The sequence below is a fragment of the Pundamilia nyererei genome, unplaced genomic scaffold, assembly GCF_000239375.1.
Source record: "Pundamilia nyererei isolate P.nyererei 1_Seehausen unplaced genomic scaffold, PunNye1.0 scaffold00137, whole genome shotgun sequence".
Taxonomy (NCBI): domain Eukaryota; kingdom Metazoa; phylum Chordata; class Actinopteri; order Cichliformes; family Cichlidae; genus Pundamilia; species Pundamilia nyererei.
Window position 1 is genome coordinate 608,237 of NW_005187538.1, and position 20,036 is coordinate 628,272.

The 20,036-nt window shown below is 39.8% G+C and overlaps 1 protein-coding gene across 2 annotated transcripts; it reads right to left on the reverse strand.

Moving 5' to 3' along the window:
• Window positions 1–7,233: 7,233 nt before the first annotated feature.
• Window positions 7,234–19,669, reverse strand: bbs4 (Bardet-Biedl syndrome 4). Of its 2 annotated transcripts, none has more exons than XM_005743960.2 (16): window positions 19,599–19,669; window positions 17,413–17,455; window positions 14,383–14,462; window positions 13,892–13,955; window positions 13,515–13,626; window positions 12,351–12,423; window positions 11,930–11,983; window positions 11,711–11,838; window positions 10,746–10,800; window positions 10,571–10,639; window positions 10,233–10,385; window positions 9,359–9,530; window positions 9,037–9,106; window positions 8,785–8,929; window positions 8,496–8,700; window positions 7,234–7,522 (listed from the first exon to the last, which is right to left on the reverse strand). In XM_005743960.2, exons 1-16 carry the CDS (start codon window positions 19,656–19,658, stop codon window positions 7,368–7,370), a joined length of 1,638 nt encoding a protein of 545 aa, XP_005744017.1. In that variant the 5' UTR covers window positions 19,659–19,669; the 3' UTR covers window positions 7,234–7,367. The 2 variants fall into 2 exon arrangements, with proteins under 2 accessions (XP_005744017.1, XP_013769020.1); XM_013913566.1 differs by having other exon boundaries at window positions 14,383–14,487.
• Window positions 19,670–20,036: the final 367 nt, after the last annotated feature.

The window sequence follows — 20,036 nt, forward strand, 5'->3', positions numbered from 1 at the left end:
TTTTCCAGGGCTTTAAAATCACATAAGAACCCCCACAGAGAGCTGCGTGCAAGCTGCATAATCACTGGGATACAAAGTGGGCTTAAATTTTAATGCTGTTAGTTTTACTCCTCAAAACAAGTTGAAACTTTAAAGAAAATTGATGGGTTTGTGATTGAACTCTCAGCGTCTGCAACATTTCATCAAAGCAAGTGGCGCTGCATACAAATTTGTAAATTGATCTCTGAGGAATTTCTGATTTATTACAATTCCCAAAGCAGCTTGTATTAGACAGGTGCAAAGCGTGTTTTCTAAACGAGCAGTCTCAGCTTCATTCATAAAACCTCGTAAATCAAGCAAAGTGAAAAATGATCGCAACAATCAAAGGTTCATTAGTAAATCTAATTTTTTTTTAAACAAATGAGAGATCAAGCAATCACACAAGCCTTCGGGATGTAAATTCACTATAATATATTAAAGGCTGAGCACACTTCCTCAGAAACTGATCAATCATCTTACATCCAGTCTAACAGGTCAGCTTATGAGCGACCTTAAAAATGTCAGATACTTACCTTGTTAAAGTAGGAGGAACTGTGTGACCTTCCTAAAAGCATCTTAACTTTCTAAACTGCTGCTGTCCTATTTATCCATATTATATATTCTGTATTTATATATGTGTATATATGGTATATTTCTGCTTATATGCTTACTCTCATTCCTCTTTATTGTATCTGTAACATGCAACTTCTGTCGGTGCTGTGCTACTGGAAACTGAATTTCCCGGAGGAACCCACCCGAGGGATTAATAAAGTTTCATCTAATCTAATCTAATCTGTCTCCAGAAACTGCAGCGATCGTCTTAATCTTCCCAGCATACTCCAACTGGCTCTCACAACCCTGATGCAACTTTGTCTTTTAAATTTTTTAAGATTTGAGAAGTGATTTATGTTCAACTCTTATATTTAGTCCTTTGAGTATGATATTATTTCTCAGTGCTTCTGAGTTTGTCTTTGCTTCTAACGTTGATAGGTCAATGATATTATTCACCTACTGAGTCCAGTCTGTCCCAGTCTCAGCTCTGCGTTTTGTCCTTACTCTCTTGTCTTCTGTCTGTGTCAAGCTCATGTGTCTTAGTCTTTGTCAGTATTAACCGTTTCCTGTTTTATTTTGGTGAGCTCTTGTATTCATTCTACTTCCCCTTCTAATTATCTGTGATTAGTTTGAGCTGTCCTCCCACCTGCTGCCCATTCCCTCATTATCCTGTGTTTGTAGTTATTGTCTCAGTTTCCTTCTGCGTTCGTTGTATCATGATTGTGTCCTGTCTTGCAGGTTGTTCTTTCGGGTAATTTGTAGATTTGAGTTCCTTGGGGGGTTTTCGAGCTGCATTACATTATACTTAGTTTAAGTTAAATACTTTTTTTTTAAAACTTTGCAAGTTATTTCTGACCCCTGCCTGCCACACAGCCAGCCAACAACAGGCGTCAATCAGACACAGCATGAAAAGTAGTGAGCTGCGATGGGGGTAGGTTGCAAAGCAGCTTGCAGATATGCAGCATCTATAGGCAGGCTGAAGTGGCTTAAATACCAAAACCTATGTGAGAACTGCCAGTCACATGTGTGAAAGAGTATCAGCAGAGCAATGGAAATGAGCCATTATCAGTTGATCTGCCAAGACTGAGGGTTAGCATGACTTTCAGTCTTGGTGGGCAAGGAAAAGAAGAGCTATTCACAGACAACAAATGGTTAAAACAAAGAGGAGCATATTGTTTATTTACGGAAATAAACCATTAAGTTTGTTCATAATGCCATTGTAAAGTCAACAGGGGAGTCCCTTGCATCCTTTCTGATAAAATATACCAACTTATTACAATAATAAATAAAGTAAATATTACAGATGGGTTTAAAGTATATAATAATTGTAGTGTTTTCTGATAATAGGACAAAATTTAAAGAAATGAAAGAAATGTGTGTAAGCGATTTAAGTGGGGTGAAAGAAAAAAAAAAGGTAGACTATTTTTAACCGCACAGAGTAGCTGGTACTAATCTTGATACTTGAGACCTCATGAATATCTGTGAAACTGCTTAAACGTGCCAGAAAGTGGACAGGGGAGGGAGTAGACCAGGAGCTGCAAGCAATATTACAATAGCTTTGCAAGGTAACAAGCTGAGGTTACAGAACTGTAGACCTAGAAAGTCATGTGAGAGTTCTGAGATACAGATAGCCAGAGGTCTCAAATATCAAGTTTATACAATAAATACTACGGATACAAAGGACATAAACATTTCCCCTTCGTATTAGTCAAAGTCAGCATTGTTCTGTAGTGGAAGAATGAGAGTCCAGCCTCCCAGGTGTGAGCAGACTGACAACAAGCCAGTCAACAGCTGAGTCTGAAAACAGCTGCAGCTACCAGCCACAATCCAAAACACTGTAAAAGTCACAAAAAAGAAACTCTGCATGCAAATACAAAAAGTGAAAATAAAGCATAATCTACATTCTTACTCCATAGCCACAACATATCATCAGAATAAAAAAAAAAATCTGCATTTATTCAGGCCAATTATTTTAAGTTACACCCTCAACACTGCACAAGCCGAATAAAACACAATGGCAAAACGTACGATTCCCTGGAGCCAGAGAAGTTTATGTGAAACTTCCACTAGTTACTGAGACACTTCCAGAGGCCATTTGAATTGTAGACAGATGAGAATGGAAAAGCAATCTTCCACAGCTGCTCTGAAATATAACTGGAGCAGGAGCTGTAACTTACAGGCCATCAGCTGGCTTGTAAAAGTTACGACCGCAGGCACTTCAGGCATGCACGGTTTAACAAGCACCTAATGAAAAAACCTACATACAGTCTCTCACAATAATAGCTGCGCATGTAGATGCTATTCTTCCTCGTGAAAGTAAACCAAAGGAACACAAACAGATCAATGGTCACTGCTGTCAGAGTCTTCAGGGTCAAACGCTGATCCGCTTGGATTTCAGGTCGTAGCAGTGACATGTGAGGCCACATAAAGCAAAGCCGGGAGATTTTATCTGTCTTCAACTATTTGCCCTCGAGACGATGGTTATACTGGATAAGACGTCAACCGACTGAACGAAACTGAGATCATGCCAGAGCAATAACAGCACAAAGGCTTGAGACACAGAGGCGACATTTGTACCTTTCAAAATGATTCTGTGTAATAAAACAGACGTTTTTAAAAAAAAGAAAATCAAAAACAGAAACTTTAGCTGTATTACTCGCATGATTTTTTTCCACACTTTTATATTACGCTCCATAAATGATTACTCTCTGGCAAAACGGTATTCTGTAAGTCTAATAACGGGCTCAGTTAGGAAGATAAATGGCAACAATAAAAGAATATTAGAATTGTTCACTTCAGTCATCGATGTGCCACATGGGAAATTTGACATGGCAGGAAAAAAAACACACATAAAAAAATGACTTATTCATGTCTCTTATTCATCAGTTTGACAATTACTACCAAGTTCTTCCATGTTTGAGCTTGAAAACTCAATCACAGGAAGAAAAAATAAAGATCTTGCATCACTTGTCCTCAAACCTTTATCTTGTCAAATCTGAGGAAATGGAGTAAAAATAAAGACACACTATCCACATCTATAGCTATATGGAGAGATAGAGATTCAGATATCTTGTGTGGCTTACTGATCAGCTTCTGAAAGATGCAAGTGCACAGCTGCAGCAGTAAACTCAAGTTCATACAAATAAAGCACATTAGGTGGTAAAAACAGAGCTCAATATTTTGATACCAAACTGGGTCATATACTCCTCCTGTTAAAGTCTGTAAACAGTGGTCCCTTTACAGTGGAAACCAACTTCTCCTGTACACAAATAAAACTCTAATATCTGTGTTTCCACGCGGTGATACATGTGGTATACCGACTCAAATAACCAGAGCGGCGACTGCCAACACAATCACTTCTCTGCACTCACAGTCTCCAGTCACGGCTGCGCTACGATGAAAAACAACCACAAAGAAGAAAGACAGACAAGCAGCAACCATGTTGACCTGACACTCGGTTCACAGCAATGTTCCGCTCTGTGCTGAGCCGGAGGAAAAAAAATCCATATTTACATCCTGTCCTTGTCATCCAGTCAGACCCAGATGCAAGATCCACGACTGATCAAAAACACAAGAGGAATACGTCTTATTCTAATAATAATAATAAAAGAGGCTTGTGTCCCTATATGCAGACCTTCACACGGCTCTCTTTAAATATCATTACGTCCAAACAGCAACAGATTCAAAAAAACATTTTTTTTGCAATCATGTTACAATTTAATCTTCTGTGTAACATGTGTGGTTAATTGAAATTTTTGTTGTTTCAAGAATTAAACAAAACAAAACAAATTTCATGTTTTCTGTCCTGTAGCTGGCAGAGACTTGTATTTGCCTGCTAACTGAAAGCGCTGAAGCTAACATGTAATCATCATGTAAGCACCTATTTTTAAAGCTCTCAGAGTTTGTTGATGTAACAGAAACTCCATTTAAAGTTTTCCTCCCAAATGACTGTCAGTGACCTTAGCACAGTTCTCCATAGAGCCTGAAAAATCATCAGCAGTGATGGGTGTGCGTTTGGGATTTTGGAGGCTGGTTGGTGGTTCTAAATGATAAATGCACGAGCGTAATTTATCTGTTTGTTTATTAGTTGGTTATTAATTAAAACAAAACAACAATGGCACATTTAAATACCCATAAATTAATAAAGACAATCCTTTGTGTTCTGTTGTCAGAGGAACATATTTTATAAATAGCTTTGTTTAATACATACAGACTGTCCCATGCATATTATAAACGATACACACGAATATATTTTCAGTTTGTGAGTGACCTTCAGTGAGCTAATTCACGAGGTCTCATCATACACCAGAGGTTTATCCCTTATTCATGAGACCCCAACCCCATCGTCAGCTTAAGCCAACCTTGAAAAGTTGGTCGATATGAATCGTGAGTAAAAATAAAAAAAAAATGCCTTTATGAGTACTCCGATTGTCTCACAGCTCATATATCTGGGACACTGGCTGCCAACAATATAACACAATTATATTTAAAAACAAACTACTCACTGTGAAACCTTCACTGAGAAATAACTATGTTGGTAGTCCAGCCCGTGATTCAAAAGCTTGTAGGACCCTCTAACAGCAATAACTCTGTCTCTCACATCACTGTAGAGGAACTTTGTCCCATTCTTCTTTACAACGTTGCTTCATTTCATTGAGGTTTGCTTATGAGATCTGGCTGGGTCATTGCAACACATTGATTCTTTCCTCTTTCAGACATTCTGTTGTAGATTTGCTTCTGTTTGGTTGACTCAATGACTGACCCTATGACAGCTGGGATAGGCTCCAGCGCCCCCCGCGACCCTGAAAAGGATAAGCGGAAGCGAATGGATTGATGGATGGCTTCCTCTGTCCAAAGGACATTATTCAACGAGTATTTTGATTTGTTCAATGCAAATCAGAAAGCAAATCAGAGCCATGCTCCCGTGCTCTTTTTAGAGAAACTAGGCTTTCTGCTGGAAACCTTTCCAAACAGGACGTAGCTGTTCAGTCTTTTAATAATTACAATTTCAAGTTTGTGACGGTGTAACATGCTAACCAAAGCCTGTGGAGTCTGAAATTTAGCTTTGGGGTTTTTCAGTTTCTTTGACATTTGGGGTGAATTTGCTGGGTCAACCACTCATGGAAAGATTGTGGTATTGTGTTAACACACAGCTGAATGCTCCAGACCAACAATTGCCAAAACTTGTTTTTTTTAATAGAGGCGCATTTGATTAGCAACACTTGTCTGCTAATCAAATGCTGTTAATCAAATATCTTGTAATTCTAATGAAAGCAGTGAGAGTATTTCTTTTTTCACTGGACTGCACAGAGTCCTTGAAAAACTTTTTCTCACTTGACTGTAGAGCGTATGTTTCAAAGCTGTTAAACAATACTGTCCCCTGTTGGTGGTGTCTAACTGAATCACCTTGACACAATACAGCACATAATCTGGACTTCACAAAATAAGCGGACAGCTGTTTATTTAAAATCTTATTTAATATTAAATACATTACTCTATAAACATAACACTTATCCACATATAAAAGCATGTATCACTATTTATACTCAAGTCCTATCAAACAAACTATATCCAGGAACAATTGAAACAGCTCCCATTCTATCCTCACATTGTAGCGGTGATTGTCACAGCATTTCCTTCACACTGACTGGATCATATCAGACAGCGAGTACAAATAAAATCCATCCTTTAACCTTATTGCTAAGCTCATCATAAATGAATACTTGCAACTTCACAGGCCCGTTATCACCATTTTGCTGAATACAGACTTTCTTTCTTGAATTCTTAAATGTACAAATATGTACAGCTAAGTTAAAAAACTGTTGGCTTACATCGGTGAGTTGTGTACTGATATTTCTGAGATGAGAGGCATAACAGTGAACACCGACCACACCCTTTTCACATGGAAATGTTGGAGCAGGACGTGAAACTTCTGTGCTGCTAAATTAAGACCAAGACTGAACTACCATGAGCTAGAAAAAGCACAAATGCAGTGGCTTGGCTGCGCTCAAAGGCTACGTTCACACTGCAGGCGAAAGCGCATCAAATCCGATTTTTTTTGACCCTATGTGACCCATATACGATCATGTTATGACAGTATTTTCAAATCCGATCTGAGTCACTTTCGTATGTGGTACTGAATCCGAAACATATCCGATGTTTTAGAAAGCGACTGCTGTTTGAATGGTCATGTCGCATTAAATCCGTCGTTTACGTCACTGACACAAGACAGACGCCAATTATCAGCGCCAGAGAAGACATCGCGAACGCTTCCTGGCCATCCAGTGTAGATGTTAGTGAAACTATTGGGAAGACAACGTGAACATTTTATTTGTACTGTATAATCTGCAGATTTTGACAGAAATCTGCAACTATTCTTTGAAGCACCGCTCCTCTAAAACAGCAATAAGGATCATTATTAGGTTATTTACATTGTTATGTAAATAACAAAATAACTTAAAGCAAAAATTGAGAAACGTAAAGTCCGAAGTCTTTATATTAAGGGCCATCAGTCAAACAATATTGTTTGCTCTGGGTCTAAACAGAGAGCGTTGTGTGTGACGTCTTCTTTTGCGCACGCGGGCCGCTTTGAGCGTTCACACTAGAGAGCGTTTACTGTCGCATTTTATTTGTAGTGTGAACAAGCAGACAAAAAAATCGGATTTGATCAAAAAATCGGAATTGAGCATCAAGACCTGCAGTGTGAACGTAGCCAAAGAGGCTTAATTGTCCTCCATTACAAATAGGTGACCTCAAAGATGACACAAGTAGTGTAAGACTGTAGCCGCCAAGAGAATTCATTCCTGCACCTTCGATTTCATTTTGGAGGTTCTGGGTTTAGGGTTGTCTGACTCTGCGGGCTCTGGGGATCCCGGAGGATCAGAAGGTGGGCTGGGGGCTTCCAGGACATCATCTTCTGGCTCTCCTGCATTGGAAGGGCCTCCGGACACCCCTGGAAAAGACAAACAGAATTCATGCAGGTTTGCTTCGCTACAAGCTTATCAGAAATCTTTTACTTTCTGATGAGACGCGTGGGGTTCATTAATGCTGAGCTCTGCAGCATTAGCTGGGAATAGTGACTGGTCCCAGGCTGTAAATGTCTATATTATGTCACATGCTACGGGACAATTTAATTAATTCTCTGTGCAGATGTGCAGATAGTACCAGATGTTTCTAAATCCAGCTGTAAAGTACATACACATTCAGGTTGGTTGGTTGTCAAACAATGGCTGGTAATTGCTGGTTGTTAGGGGCTAAATAGATGCCAGAGCTGTGGAATTATGTAAAATGCCAATGTCACTGAAGATGTATCTATTGTTCTGGTGATATTTGTTACCAGCTACACATGAGTGGGAGAAAACACAGGCCATTGGCTCCAGTGAAGAAAAGCACTACTATCCACTTACCTTTGAGAGCTGTAAGCCTCTGCAATCACTGCACAGTAGCCTTGAATTCATAAGCTTACCCGTGTGTCATTTTTCCACACTATTGATTCTCTTTTGTTCCAAAGAATAGAACACACAGCATACAGGCAATAGGTTGACTTCGTTTTTCCCCCACATATTCCATTTCGCCTTACCCTGTATATTCAATCTGCTACAGCAGTGAAGGCACGAGCCTTTGAATATACAGGGAAGTGATATTTTCAAGTTTTACTTTTGAATGAAAAAAAGAACTTTGGTTTGATGCAGAGAGGTGGAAGCTGCAAATCACCCACTCTGCCGGCGTTACACTGGACTCCTTGGAAGTCATTTTGAGTTTGCGTTCAGAACAAATGTAAGCGAGAGATTCAGTTTGACTTTGATGTTTCAGGTTCTTAACAAACGTCCCCTTCATCTTTGATCAAAACGGCACAGGAGAGGCTTCACCGTGGAGGCGGATCATGAAATATTGCTTTAAACAAGACCATAGCTGGTCGTGTGTACCTGTTGACAGCTGAATGTTTTTGCTGTAGCTTGCGGCTGAAGACATGGCCTGACCCAGGACTTGGTTAGTACCGAGGGGAGCACCGGGGGTTTTGGTGGCTGCTGCAGAATTTGGTTTTGATTTGGAGTCCTTGCCTGGTTTAGTCCACACCAGCGCTTCTGTCACCTGTAGAGCAGCTCCCATTTTCTGAGCCATGTCCATTAGCTGTTAGGGATTAAAATGTGTTGCGTTGGAACAAAGAATGACCACTAACTTCAGAGACATCATTGATATCAGGATCTACAGTACCTCAGGATCAAATTCAAAGTTGCTACTGCTGTCTCGGAGTATGTTGACTTTCCTTTCCATATCCTGGTATTGATCCAGAGCTCCCTTCTTGTCTCCATGATTATAGAGGAAGATTGCAAAGTTCAGGTTAACCAGGGGGTTGGATCTGTGGAAAATTGATCACCAAGAAGAGGGAAAAAAAAATCAATGATCTGATACAGTTTTAAATTCAGATCAATGGAAGTTTCAAGGTGTTACTGAGGACAGGCTCACTCATCCAGAGTCACAGCTTGCTCGTAAGATCTGGTGGCGTTCTCATAATCCTCCAAATTGGTCAGAGCAACTAAAGATGTGACAGGAAATTTTTTGTCACATACAAGCCCTTTTCAATTTTCAAATCAAATGTAAATGTGGTCAAGCTGCTGAATAGATTTAATGAAAATACTAATACATTTATAACCCCCCCAAATCCTTTAAGCAGCGACATTTTCAGTAAAGTGCTATTTAAAAAGCTATCCATGTTTTTGCCGTCATAGATTTCCTCTTCAGGCAGAATTAAATCATGAAGGATTTGTCTGTCTCACTCGCTCCGTACCTGCCAGCAACATGTAGAGCTCCCCCATTCGTGGATTCAGATTGATGGCTGCACTGAGGAAGTGGAAGGCAGAGGCATACTGCTGCATGGTGAGGTGTACCAGACCAAGGTTGTACAACACTTTCCAGTCAAAAGGAGACAAGTAGTGGGCCCGCTTCAGGCAGCTGATGGCCTGTGGGAGACGTGAAGTTAGGAGAGAGAAATTGTCAGGACCTTTAGGTGAGTATCTTAATAATATATGAAGTAGAACAAACAGAAACATCAGATTCAGGAACATATGTAGAAGTTTCCTGAAGAGGGAATTGTGCCAGATCCTCTGAAGGTTTTAGCCAAAGAAAAACCACCAGAATTGTAATGAAGTTGTGTTTTACAGAGTTTGGGGGGGTTTGATTTCATTTTCTCAAGATTAATGAAGATTACAGAAAATGTAGAGTTTGTATTGTACTCAGTCATCCCCACAACGTGTTGGTTTCTAAACTAGAAAAAAAAAAAGAATTGAATGAAGTTGCTTTTAAAATTAAGATATGTTTACATTATATATATGTATATGTATAACATATATCCCAACACCTAGCAGATACATACAGTAAAGGCAACGTATGTGCTGCATGCCTTCCCCCTCCTCTCTCTCTCCCCACTTTCCTGTCTATCTACGCTGTCTCTATCAAATAAAAGATAGGATAAACACTGTACTGTATACACAAAGGGCTCCTTCAGAAACAGCAGAATTAAGTGGCTGGGCTGTGATTAAAGGCACGAGCCATGGCTGGTGTGGAAATAACACCGAGTAGGCTTTTTGTGTGTGTTGCCTTTTGGCAGTTTTCTCATCCAAACTGGATGAAAACAAGCAGGAAAAAAAAAAAACATTACTCACAGCTACATATTTCTTTTTCCCAAAGAAGCACATGCCAATGTTGTTCCACAGAGGGGGACTCTCCGGCACAGCACATGCTGCCACCCTGTACTTGTTCATAGCCACATCAAAGTCACCATGGGTCTGCATCATGCTGCCTGCAGCCAGGATGGCCTAGGAATAAAAACAATGATTAAAGAGATATTAGAGGAAGATGTAGCCTTGATGAAAGATGAAAGTCAGGCCGTAACATCTGACAGGGAATGAACTGATTTAAAAGGAACCTGGTGCACTCTCCTTAAGGAGGTGAGTAACAAAATAAGCTTCTGCCTAATTGTAATGTGTAAGTACCCACATACCTTATAATTGTTGGGGTCAAAGGTGAGGGCATTCCCAAGATGTTCAAATGCTTTCTGGTATTTCCCAAGCTCAAACAAAGAGAAGATTGCTGTCATTCCTTTTTTGCTGTGCTCATCATTTATGGGCATATCATTTCATCAAATCATTTAAAAAAAGAAAAAGAAATCTGCTTACCTGCAAAAACAGCAGGCCCAGTGTTGTGAGGAGTTCAGTGTTTTCTGGAGAAAATCTGAAAAAGAGATGAGCCAAAAGAATAATGTCAGTTAACCTATGCCAGCAATCATATTCAATGCATCTGCTTGTTCTTGAGCAAACATACAGCAGCTGATATCTAGGGAATCTCGTGATTATTCAATCAGCCTTTGATTCGGTATAATTGTGGAGTATTAATTATGACCTGTGGGGGGACGATGGGGCTCAAAGAAAAACGGTAGAGAAGAGGCAGGTTGGCATTAAAATAAGAATCACAGTGGTAAGTCTCATTAAAAGCGACACCAGTATTGGGGCACTTGATTAATTCATTTACCCCCAACAGGAGGCAGCCATAATGAGCTCTATTATAGACACAAATGTCATTTCCTTATTTACACCATGGCCTAATGTTTAAATATTCAACATGCGAGGAGAAGTGGAAATGAACTGCATTTATACTGAACCCAGAGTTAAAAATGTGGCAAAGCTTTAAGTGTTGAATAAAATGATTTCTGGAGACAGAAAAGCCATAAAAATAAAAACCAAGATGAAACAACTTAAAGTATGCGAGAACCTTCTGAACCAATGTTTGAAGGCGGTATGTTTGAACTTCTCCACAGGAATCGGAAGAAAATTGTTTGACTTTGTTGTCATAAACAATTCCTTAATGAGAACATCATTAATATTTTCAGGCCCAAACCCCCACATTTCTCTTTTTGCTGTCAAGCAATGTTGGTATCGTGCTGTGAGTGCTGGTGTTCTCATTAATATTTTTGGGAGATTTTAGTGGGACGGCCCCCATTAGACTCTTTAAGTTGGGTTTTTGAGAAATGTATCAGCTCTAATGGACTGATGTACATGTCAAGAATGTTTCAATGTATAGTACATACAGAGTAATGCCTAACAACATCTAGCATGAACGGCTAACATTATATATATGCACTTACTCCACCGCTTTCTTGTACACTTCTATGGCCTTGTCTGTTTCTCCAGCCAGCAGGTGAACCTTCCCGAGCATCATGAAGGTTTTGTCGTGCTTGTTTATCTTGAGAGCTGTCTTTAGATGCTCCTCAGCCTGAGAGAGACAGAAGATCAAAATGATCAAATCCCTGTGGAACAACTACAATTTGTCCTGCTATAGTGTTGGTAAACTCAGCTGTACTCACATATTTGAAGTCTTTGATGAAGAAATAGCACAATCCCAGATTATGACTGATCTCCTGGGGTGAGAAAATGTCAGATTTTACATGGATCATTTTTGCATTGCACGGGTTGAGCTGAATTTAATTTCCAAATGTAAAAGTTTTATAGGCCAACAGTTCTGCAGTAGCATTAGAGAAGGAAGTGGGAGTGATTAATGGTAGCACAACTTTGATAGCCCCCTAGTAAAACAGCCCTGGACGAATTTGGATGTGCAACCACAGAGCTGATTGTGATAAATTGTTGCAAGTGTGAGAAGAAAAGGTTCAGTCAAGGTAATTCCCACTCTAAATGTTGGCAGAATTTGTCGGTGCTATAATCTCTGCAAAAAAAAACAAAAAAACCTTAAAGACAAAGTAGGAATTAAGAGTGTTTGCTTTCTACTACCCAGTCGTTCTCGTTGAGCCTTGCAGCTTCATGATAGAATTCAATAGCTGCTTTGTGCTTTCCCAGAAGAAATCTGAAGAAACAATAAACAACAATAATCCATAAGAGACGATAACCCATTTTAATTACTGCTTTCAGAATAACTATTATTACAACATTAAAAAACAAACCATTCAATGAAGCTGTATTCATTTTTCTTTACAAAGGGAGGCATTACGGGTCAAGAGGATAAAACTTCACTATAAGCCCCAAACTTTCCCATTGGATTACTGATAACAGAGACAACATCTTTATAACATAACATTAATGAAACTGTGTGTTCATATAAACTCACCTGACACTTTATTAGGAATGCCTGTTAAACTAGTCATAAATACAAACATCACATGGCAACAGCTAAATGCATTTCAGCACATAGACATGGTCAAAATGACCTGATTAAATCAAACTGAGCATCAGGATGGGGAAGAAAGGTGATTTAAGTGACTTTGATATTAGAACAATGGAAAACTGTTGCTTGGTTTGCTGAGTCTCAATTTCTGTTGCAACACTCAGTAGGGTCAGAATTGGTATAAACAACATGTAAACATGGGTCTTGCCTTGTATGAATGGTTCAGGCTGCTGGTGGTTTAACAGTGTGGGGGATATTTTCATGATCCCTTTTGGGCTCTTTAGTATAAACTAAGCACCATTTAAATGAGAGCATTGTTGAGTATTGTTGCTGACCATGACCATCCCTTTGTGACCACAGGGTGCTATGTTCTGATGGCTGCTGTCAGCAGACTAACAAACCATACAAACTTCAAATAATGTCAAACTGGTTTGTTAAACATGACTATGCGCTTAAATTGTACTCAGATGGTTTCCACAGTCACCATATTTTAATCCAATAGAGCATCTCTGGGATGTGGTGGTAGATTTCCATCATGAAATCTGCAGTAACCATGTGATGTTATCATGTCAATACGGATCAAAATCTTAAAGCTGACCAATGCATTAAAAAACAGTTTTTTCTCCAGTGTTTCCCCTTAAGCGGTGAAGGTTCTGGCTCTAAGCGGCCTGCAGTGTGACTGTTATCACTGTATATTTCTCCCCTGTGTCTGTCTTGTTAGCTAATGGAGAGGCACTGATGCGCTCATAGAGGCTTCAGTGCAGAAGACTCACAGTGATCGGGCCACTTGCTTAAGATTGTCTGCGCTGTTGGGATTTAAGATGGCACAGCTCTGAAACAGCTCCAGGGACTGCTGGATCTTGCCCTCAAGACGCAAGATTAGTGCTGCACAAAGAAATAAAGACACACACACACAAAATAAAAGGATCTTCATCTGCTTGAGGAATTAAAAGAAAAAAAAAACGCATTAAAAAAAAATCAAAGACACAGCATGAGGTCCAAAGAGCAGTTTTTGGGGAAACGAAATCATGTACTTGTGCAGCTCTGGTGTTGACTACCACAGAGGTTTTACTTGATGTAGCTGTTAAAAAAATATCTTACACATTAAAAGCGGAAAAAGGGAATGGCTGCTACAAAAATGATGGCTCACCTTGAACATATATAGCATATTCACACATCCCATTAGTCTCCTGCAGTTGGTCTTTGATGATAACCTAAAAAGGCGCAGAGTGGAAAGACAATTTCGAAATCCATCCAGTACTCAGATGATACAGAGGAATATTACACCCTGTTCTGTACATCTGTAGATATTAACAGAGTAAGCGGAAGGGATGTATGTCATTATCGCCTCACACAAATTAGATATGCAAAGAAAACGCGTGCAGGAGTAGTCCAGTAATATATCGAACAAGTACTATTCAGAGACTTTATTAAGTGTGAAGCAGTTTCAATGAACAGCGCTGCATGCAGCGAATGAATCAGGCCTTAGACAAAGCCGCGTGCATGTCGGGAACTCAATATCTTCATCATGTGTATCTTCAGTGAGGTCAGAGTGGGTCTTTCAGTCAATCACACTGAGCACAGTCACAGGTCAATGACAGACTACGCCGCAAACAGAGCTGAGGAATGAAGGCACTTTACCTTACAGGTATCGTAGTCCTTGAGGATATAGTGCTGGTGGATTAACCAGTTCCTTCTCTCCGCAATAGGAAGCTCTGGAGCTGGGTGGAGGAACACCATAAAAATCTAAATATTACAAATGAATAAGGATTTTGGGGAAAAAAACAAGAACTTTTGAGCATGTTATTGTGCAGATGATGTCTTATTTGGCTGATAGCTCAATGATTAATCCTTAAAGAGCCCTCCTTTTGCAGTCATTAGTAAGTCTCTGATCTGACAGTTAACACAGATGTAACACTGCAACCTAAATCCACAGGCTAAATTTAAGTCAAGTCACCGAGTAGGCATGCTGCAAATCTTAGCTCGTTAGCAGTTTTTTTTTTCTTCTTATGAACAGATGGCTCAGCCTATTAAGAGTAATGTCTATTAGAACTATTTTTAATGTATGCCATCTTTTCTAATTTGACAGCTGAATAAATAATCCTGAAAGCAGCCTCCCCATGCAGTTGCTAGCAAGTCTTTGATGTGACAGTTAACATAGATGTTAACACTTCAACCAGAAACCCCAGGCTAAACTGTAATCAATTCACCAGCCACTCTGTAAATGTCACCTTGTAAGCAAGTTTTGCGTTACAAACACTGCTTTTTTCCCCCTCCTCTCCCCCCGTGTCTCTCATTTAATGTCTCGACAGGTTGAGATATTCTCCCTGTTGCCAGGGCAACAATGTCTCTCGCAAGCCAGGTGCTTGTGACAGAAGAGCGAGGGTATAGAGACAGAGTCAAAGAGGGAGGCTGAAGGAATGAGCAGAACAATGTAAAGCCAGCTTTAGAAAGGGTTAGGTAACCTCGAGAACCGAACTACAACGCCTCCAAGTCCTCTTCCCAGTGGAGTACAACATTTCATTTTACAAGGAAGCACACATAATGCCAATTCAAGCGAGTCTGATTCTGGTAATCCTGTTATCTTGCACCTACTACCTTCCTCTGAGGCTAAAAATAGGATTGAAGGCATTGTGAAATACAGTGCTAGGCTTTACCATCGACACTGGTGGGGGGGGTGGGTATCGTTAACGAACTCCGAGTGTTAAAAAAAAAAAAAATACAGTGTGAATTACACCAAAGCTCCCCTCTGTTTTATCTTTCAGCGCCTCAAGAAGAGCTTCGCTGATCTGCTGCTAGAACTTGAGCCCATTCCAGATACTACACAGAAATCCACTTCATCGCCGACTGTGAAACGGCACGGGCTCCACACGTTTGCCACGTCAAGACTGGGAATGGCCCTATTTGTAGGGACCCTAATCCGCTTTCTCCCTGCTGAGACAGCAATAATATTCTTGTCTCTGGGTTTCAGCTGTGGTCCTGCGGTGCTCTATGGTCCACATACATAAAGCAAGGCAGAATTTGGAGAGGAGTGATGGGATACATGGGCAACGTGTATTCCTACAACTACTGTATGAGAGAAGGATAGAAAGAAGCACAGAAGAACAGCCCAGCACGAGGTCTCCTAAATATAGTAATGTGAAAAACTTCATTGCAAAGATTGAGTTTTCTCATTGTTATATTTGATCTGGATGAAGCTAAGGCAGCTTTGCCCTCAGTGTGTTTCAACCATCTGTTAAAAGGGGATAAGAGCAGAGGAGAGGCATGCTGAGATCAAAAGACACATGGGGAGAACGTAATGAAAAATATGATGAATATTATTTTTGGAAGTTCAATCACACACACAAAAAAACCCTCCAAAAAAGCCTTCATCTTGTCAAGTCATTTAGTCTCACATCAAGATGCTGACACCTTTTTTTCCCCTTTATCGGGAATGTGCCAGAAATGACTGTCAGTATCCTAAAAAAAATAAGGCAGACTGCTACATCCGAGTCAAGAAACTCACACTGGATTTTATTAAAATCTAACATACTGTACTATTTTTTTTTATTTACTTTAGATCTTTCCATTGCACAGCACCTGTCAGGTATTAACACTAAGAATCCACAAACAGCAGTGCTCAAAATCTAACATAATATACTCTGCATACTACTCTGCATAGCAAAGGTAAATTTGTGTATGCCTTAAATAACCATAATTACATTTCACAATGGTAACTGCAGAATGACTGTGACTTATGGACACAATTAAGGTTTATGTCACGTTGCTTGATTATGTCAAATCTTTAAATGTCTACATTGCAAAATGGATGGGTCCTTGCATGTGACTGTTTTCATCCAGTTGTGATCAAGTGCCAAAAATCGGCTGATATACACTTTAACACGCTTTGCATTTGGAAAACTTTTTAAAGAACTATTTTTGCGTATACAGTCTGTATGAGGCATAATGAAGTCACAATTCCCTGTAGATGAAGCTGTGAAGTTCATGCACCCAGCTGCCACTTTATTTTTAACTCAGCAGCAGCTTTAAAACAGTGCATCTCAATTTTAAAGTTCCTCTGCATTCAGGTTGTTATCAAGTCTGCTCCCATTGGTGTATGTGTATTAGCCTCCTAAAATCCAATCTTTACTTTCTTTCTTTCTTTTTTTTAAGTTAGAACAGAGGTGTGTCTCATATTAAGTACAATCCAGGAAAGGGTTTGCATGCCAAATAAAAATTATCATTACCACATCATAGCATGTACTCAACTGCTTCCACCGAGGTGCAATTCTCAGTAGCTCTGATTATTATTATTATTATTATTATTATAAAGCACTATAAAACAAAGAAAAGACAAAATATCTGTGGGCAGAAATATAAACTATCTAATGGCACATTAGGCTTTAATAATGATGACAAAACATCCTCTGATTACCAGACATTTTCTACACAGAGAAATATCTGGAAAATGGCTCAGCAGCATAATGCCTGTTCACAGCCTGTTCCTTACAGAGAAAACAAACAGAAGGGTGAGGGTGACCTCTGCAGGCCGTTCACTTCCAAAACCTTTAGTTTCAGTTATCAACACTTAACCAACTTTTAGAAATGAATTTCAAAAAAATGAATGTCACACAACAACATGAAAATAATTCAATTAATTTCAGAACATGACCTGCAGTGCTTTCACTGTACCTTTAGGCGCCCGACGTTTCTTGGGTTCAGTAGCAACAGGGAGCTGAAATATGTGACAAACAAGACAAGCAGAAAAATAAATAACAGCAAACAGGAGTCTGAAAGTCAAGTGAAAAACAAAAGTTTCCTCAGGATTCTATGCAGGCCTGTGAAAACCTACATCATCCTTACTTCTTCTATATGAATTAAGAAGGTCAGTAGCCGCCAGCCAATCAGATGTACTTAATTAACTCATCATTGGCAAGTGTGAGCACCTCTATCAAAGATGATGTTTTCTTTTAGTTTGCTGGTTTGGAGTAAACAGGTGTGTTTTAACACAATGCAACAACCTTCCCAAGGCGTCCCTTCAAAATCACCCCAAGGTCAGATGTTTACTGCTCAGAGAAAATGCAGGAAAAAAATTCCAAGCACTACATCTCAGACTCTAAAGGCCTCAGTCAGCATGTTTCAATTTAAAGTTCATGAGAGCACAATTAGAAAAAACAGTTATGGCTTTTCTGGCAGGATTGTCAGGAGAAAGCCTGGCATCACAGCTTAGGTTTGAACCAAACTCCAAGAGTTCTGAAAAATGTCCATTGGACAGATGAGATCAAAGTACAGATCTTTGGTCATGATGCACAGCGCTGTGTATGGTAAAGATCAACACAGCATATCAGCACAAACCCCTCATACCAATACCATGGGTGTGTTTTGTAGCCAGAGGACCTGAGCACCATGTTATTGACTCGATCATGAACTCTCCTGCATAAAAAAAGTGCAAGAGAATGGCTGAAAAAGAAAACAATCAAGGTGTTGCAATTGTCCAGTTAAAGTCCACACCAAAACCTGACTGAAATGCTGTTCCAGGACCTTAAGAGAACTGTGCATAAACAAATGCTCACAAACCTTAATGAACTGAAGCAACTTTGTGAAGATAAAGTCATGCAGAAAAGTATTACTAATAATTATTACAAGTTATTGCTTTTACATGGTACATCTACAGGCTATTGAATCATGGGGTGTACTTGGTTTCTCAGAGCACTGCACAGAGTCCTGCAAAAACACATGACTGTTCACATGACTGTGGTACACAGTAAAATAATCCTCGGGCAGCCCTCACCAAAATACAGAAAATCCTGTCCACTCAAAAACTGAAAGAAGGCTGTGTGGGAATGTGGGCCAACAAGCTGAATGGCATGTGTGTTTACTTAATGAACAGAGAGAGAGAGAAAACACTCTTTCCCAATCAAACAGTAGAAGCATGCAGATCTGTAGGGTTGGATAGACTTGGTGACCAAACACTGCCTATTTGTCACCAATTCAGTTTATAACTTCTATGGACAGAATTTCTAGGCATAACCAAAACATACTGGAGAGATTATGTCTCTCAACTACTCTCTCTTCTCAGTGTTCCTCCAGAAGAGCTGGAGGAGGTGAAAGGGGAGAGGGTTGTTTGGGGGTCTGTGCCAGCATTCTGCCACCACATCCCGAATAACCATCAAATGAAAGGATGAATGGAATGATATATTACATTAATGCATTTTATTACAATTGTTGAGATGTACCGGTAAAATTTTGCAATGTAACGTGCTCCTGTGTATGTTCTGTTCAGTGACTGCAACAACAGTAACATTTGCTATCTTCACAATGTACAGGTAGATGCACGCATGCGCAGTTCTTCTCGCGTCACATATTTTTCTTCCCATATTTGACCTCACTTGTGGATTGTTTTGGATGTGGTTGCTGATGCTTAGCAGTTTATTGATATTCTCTACATGTCATTACACGCTGAAAGTTATTATGCCACAGCGATAATATAACTGTGATTGGTCGTAAGCCGGTTAATGAAAAGCTGCTTGATAACGTTTTCTACGTTATCGTATATTAAGGGTGGGCTAAAGCTTCCCAAACAGTCCACAGCAATCCTGCCATTCTGCCACAGCTACAGCTGTCAGCGTTAAGGTTTAAATTCGCCCTTGAGTGAGTGAGATTAGTCTCGCAAGTTGCCGTTAGCTGCAGCTTAATCAACTTAGCGCCGACTTAGAATAGGCTAGCCACCTAGCTAACTAACGTTCAAGTAAGCGTTATAGAAAGCGTGTGGTAAAACCTGGCGTCGGGCTTTCTCGCGAAGTGTCACACTTTCATTATATTTCGAGTCAAGTTTGTGTTTATTCAAGAAAAGGAGGAGCAGCTCGCATCGCACTCACCGTTGCGGTTGTTTCCGCGTCCGCCATCTTGGGATGATCAACACTAGAAGCTGTTGCCATGGATACGTCAATGGCGCGCAGACACGTAGCTGGTTGGATTTGTGCTCTCGGATTAAAGAAAAAAAAACTTTATTTACAAAAAAGGGTTTAAAAACCATTTTTCGTCTTTCATAGTTTTCACTCGATAAGATTCTGTGTATTCTTAATAAATAATTACACCACATGATTCAGTAGCTTGTAAAATCACTTTTAGCAGCAAGAACTTAAACTAATGATTTTCTGTATGGCTTTATCAGTCTTTTAAATCATTGCAGAGGAATTTTGGCCCACTCTTCTTTACATCATTTATTTAGTTCATTGAGGTTTGCAGATATGTGTTTATGCACAGCTCTCTCGAGGGCCCAGAACAGCATTTCAGTCAGGTTGAGGTCTGGACTT

What these genes read in the sequence shown, in the direction of transcription:
- bbs4 (XM_005743960.2), bottom strand. Translation starts at nt 19,658, where the DNA reads ATGGCAACAGCTTCTAGTGTTGATCATCCCAAGATGGCGGACGCGGAA. An exon ending in ATATGCTATATATGTTCAAG is followed by an intron (nt 13,627 to 13,891) that starts GTGAGCCATCAT and finishes TTCTTTGTGCAG; the next exon opens with CACTAATCTTGCGTCTTGAG. An exon ending in TCATCAAAGACTTCAAATAT is followed by an intron (nt 11,839 to 11,929) that starts GTGAGTACAGCT and finishes TGTCTCTCTCAG; the next exon opens with GCTGAGGAGCATCTAAAGAC.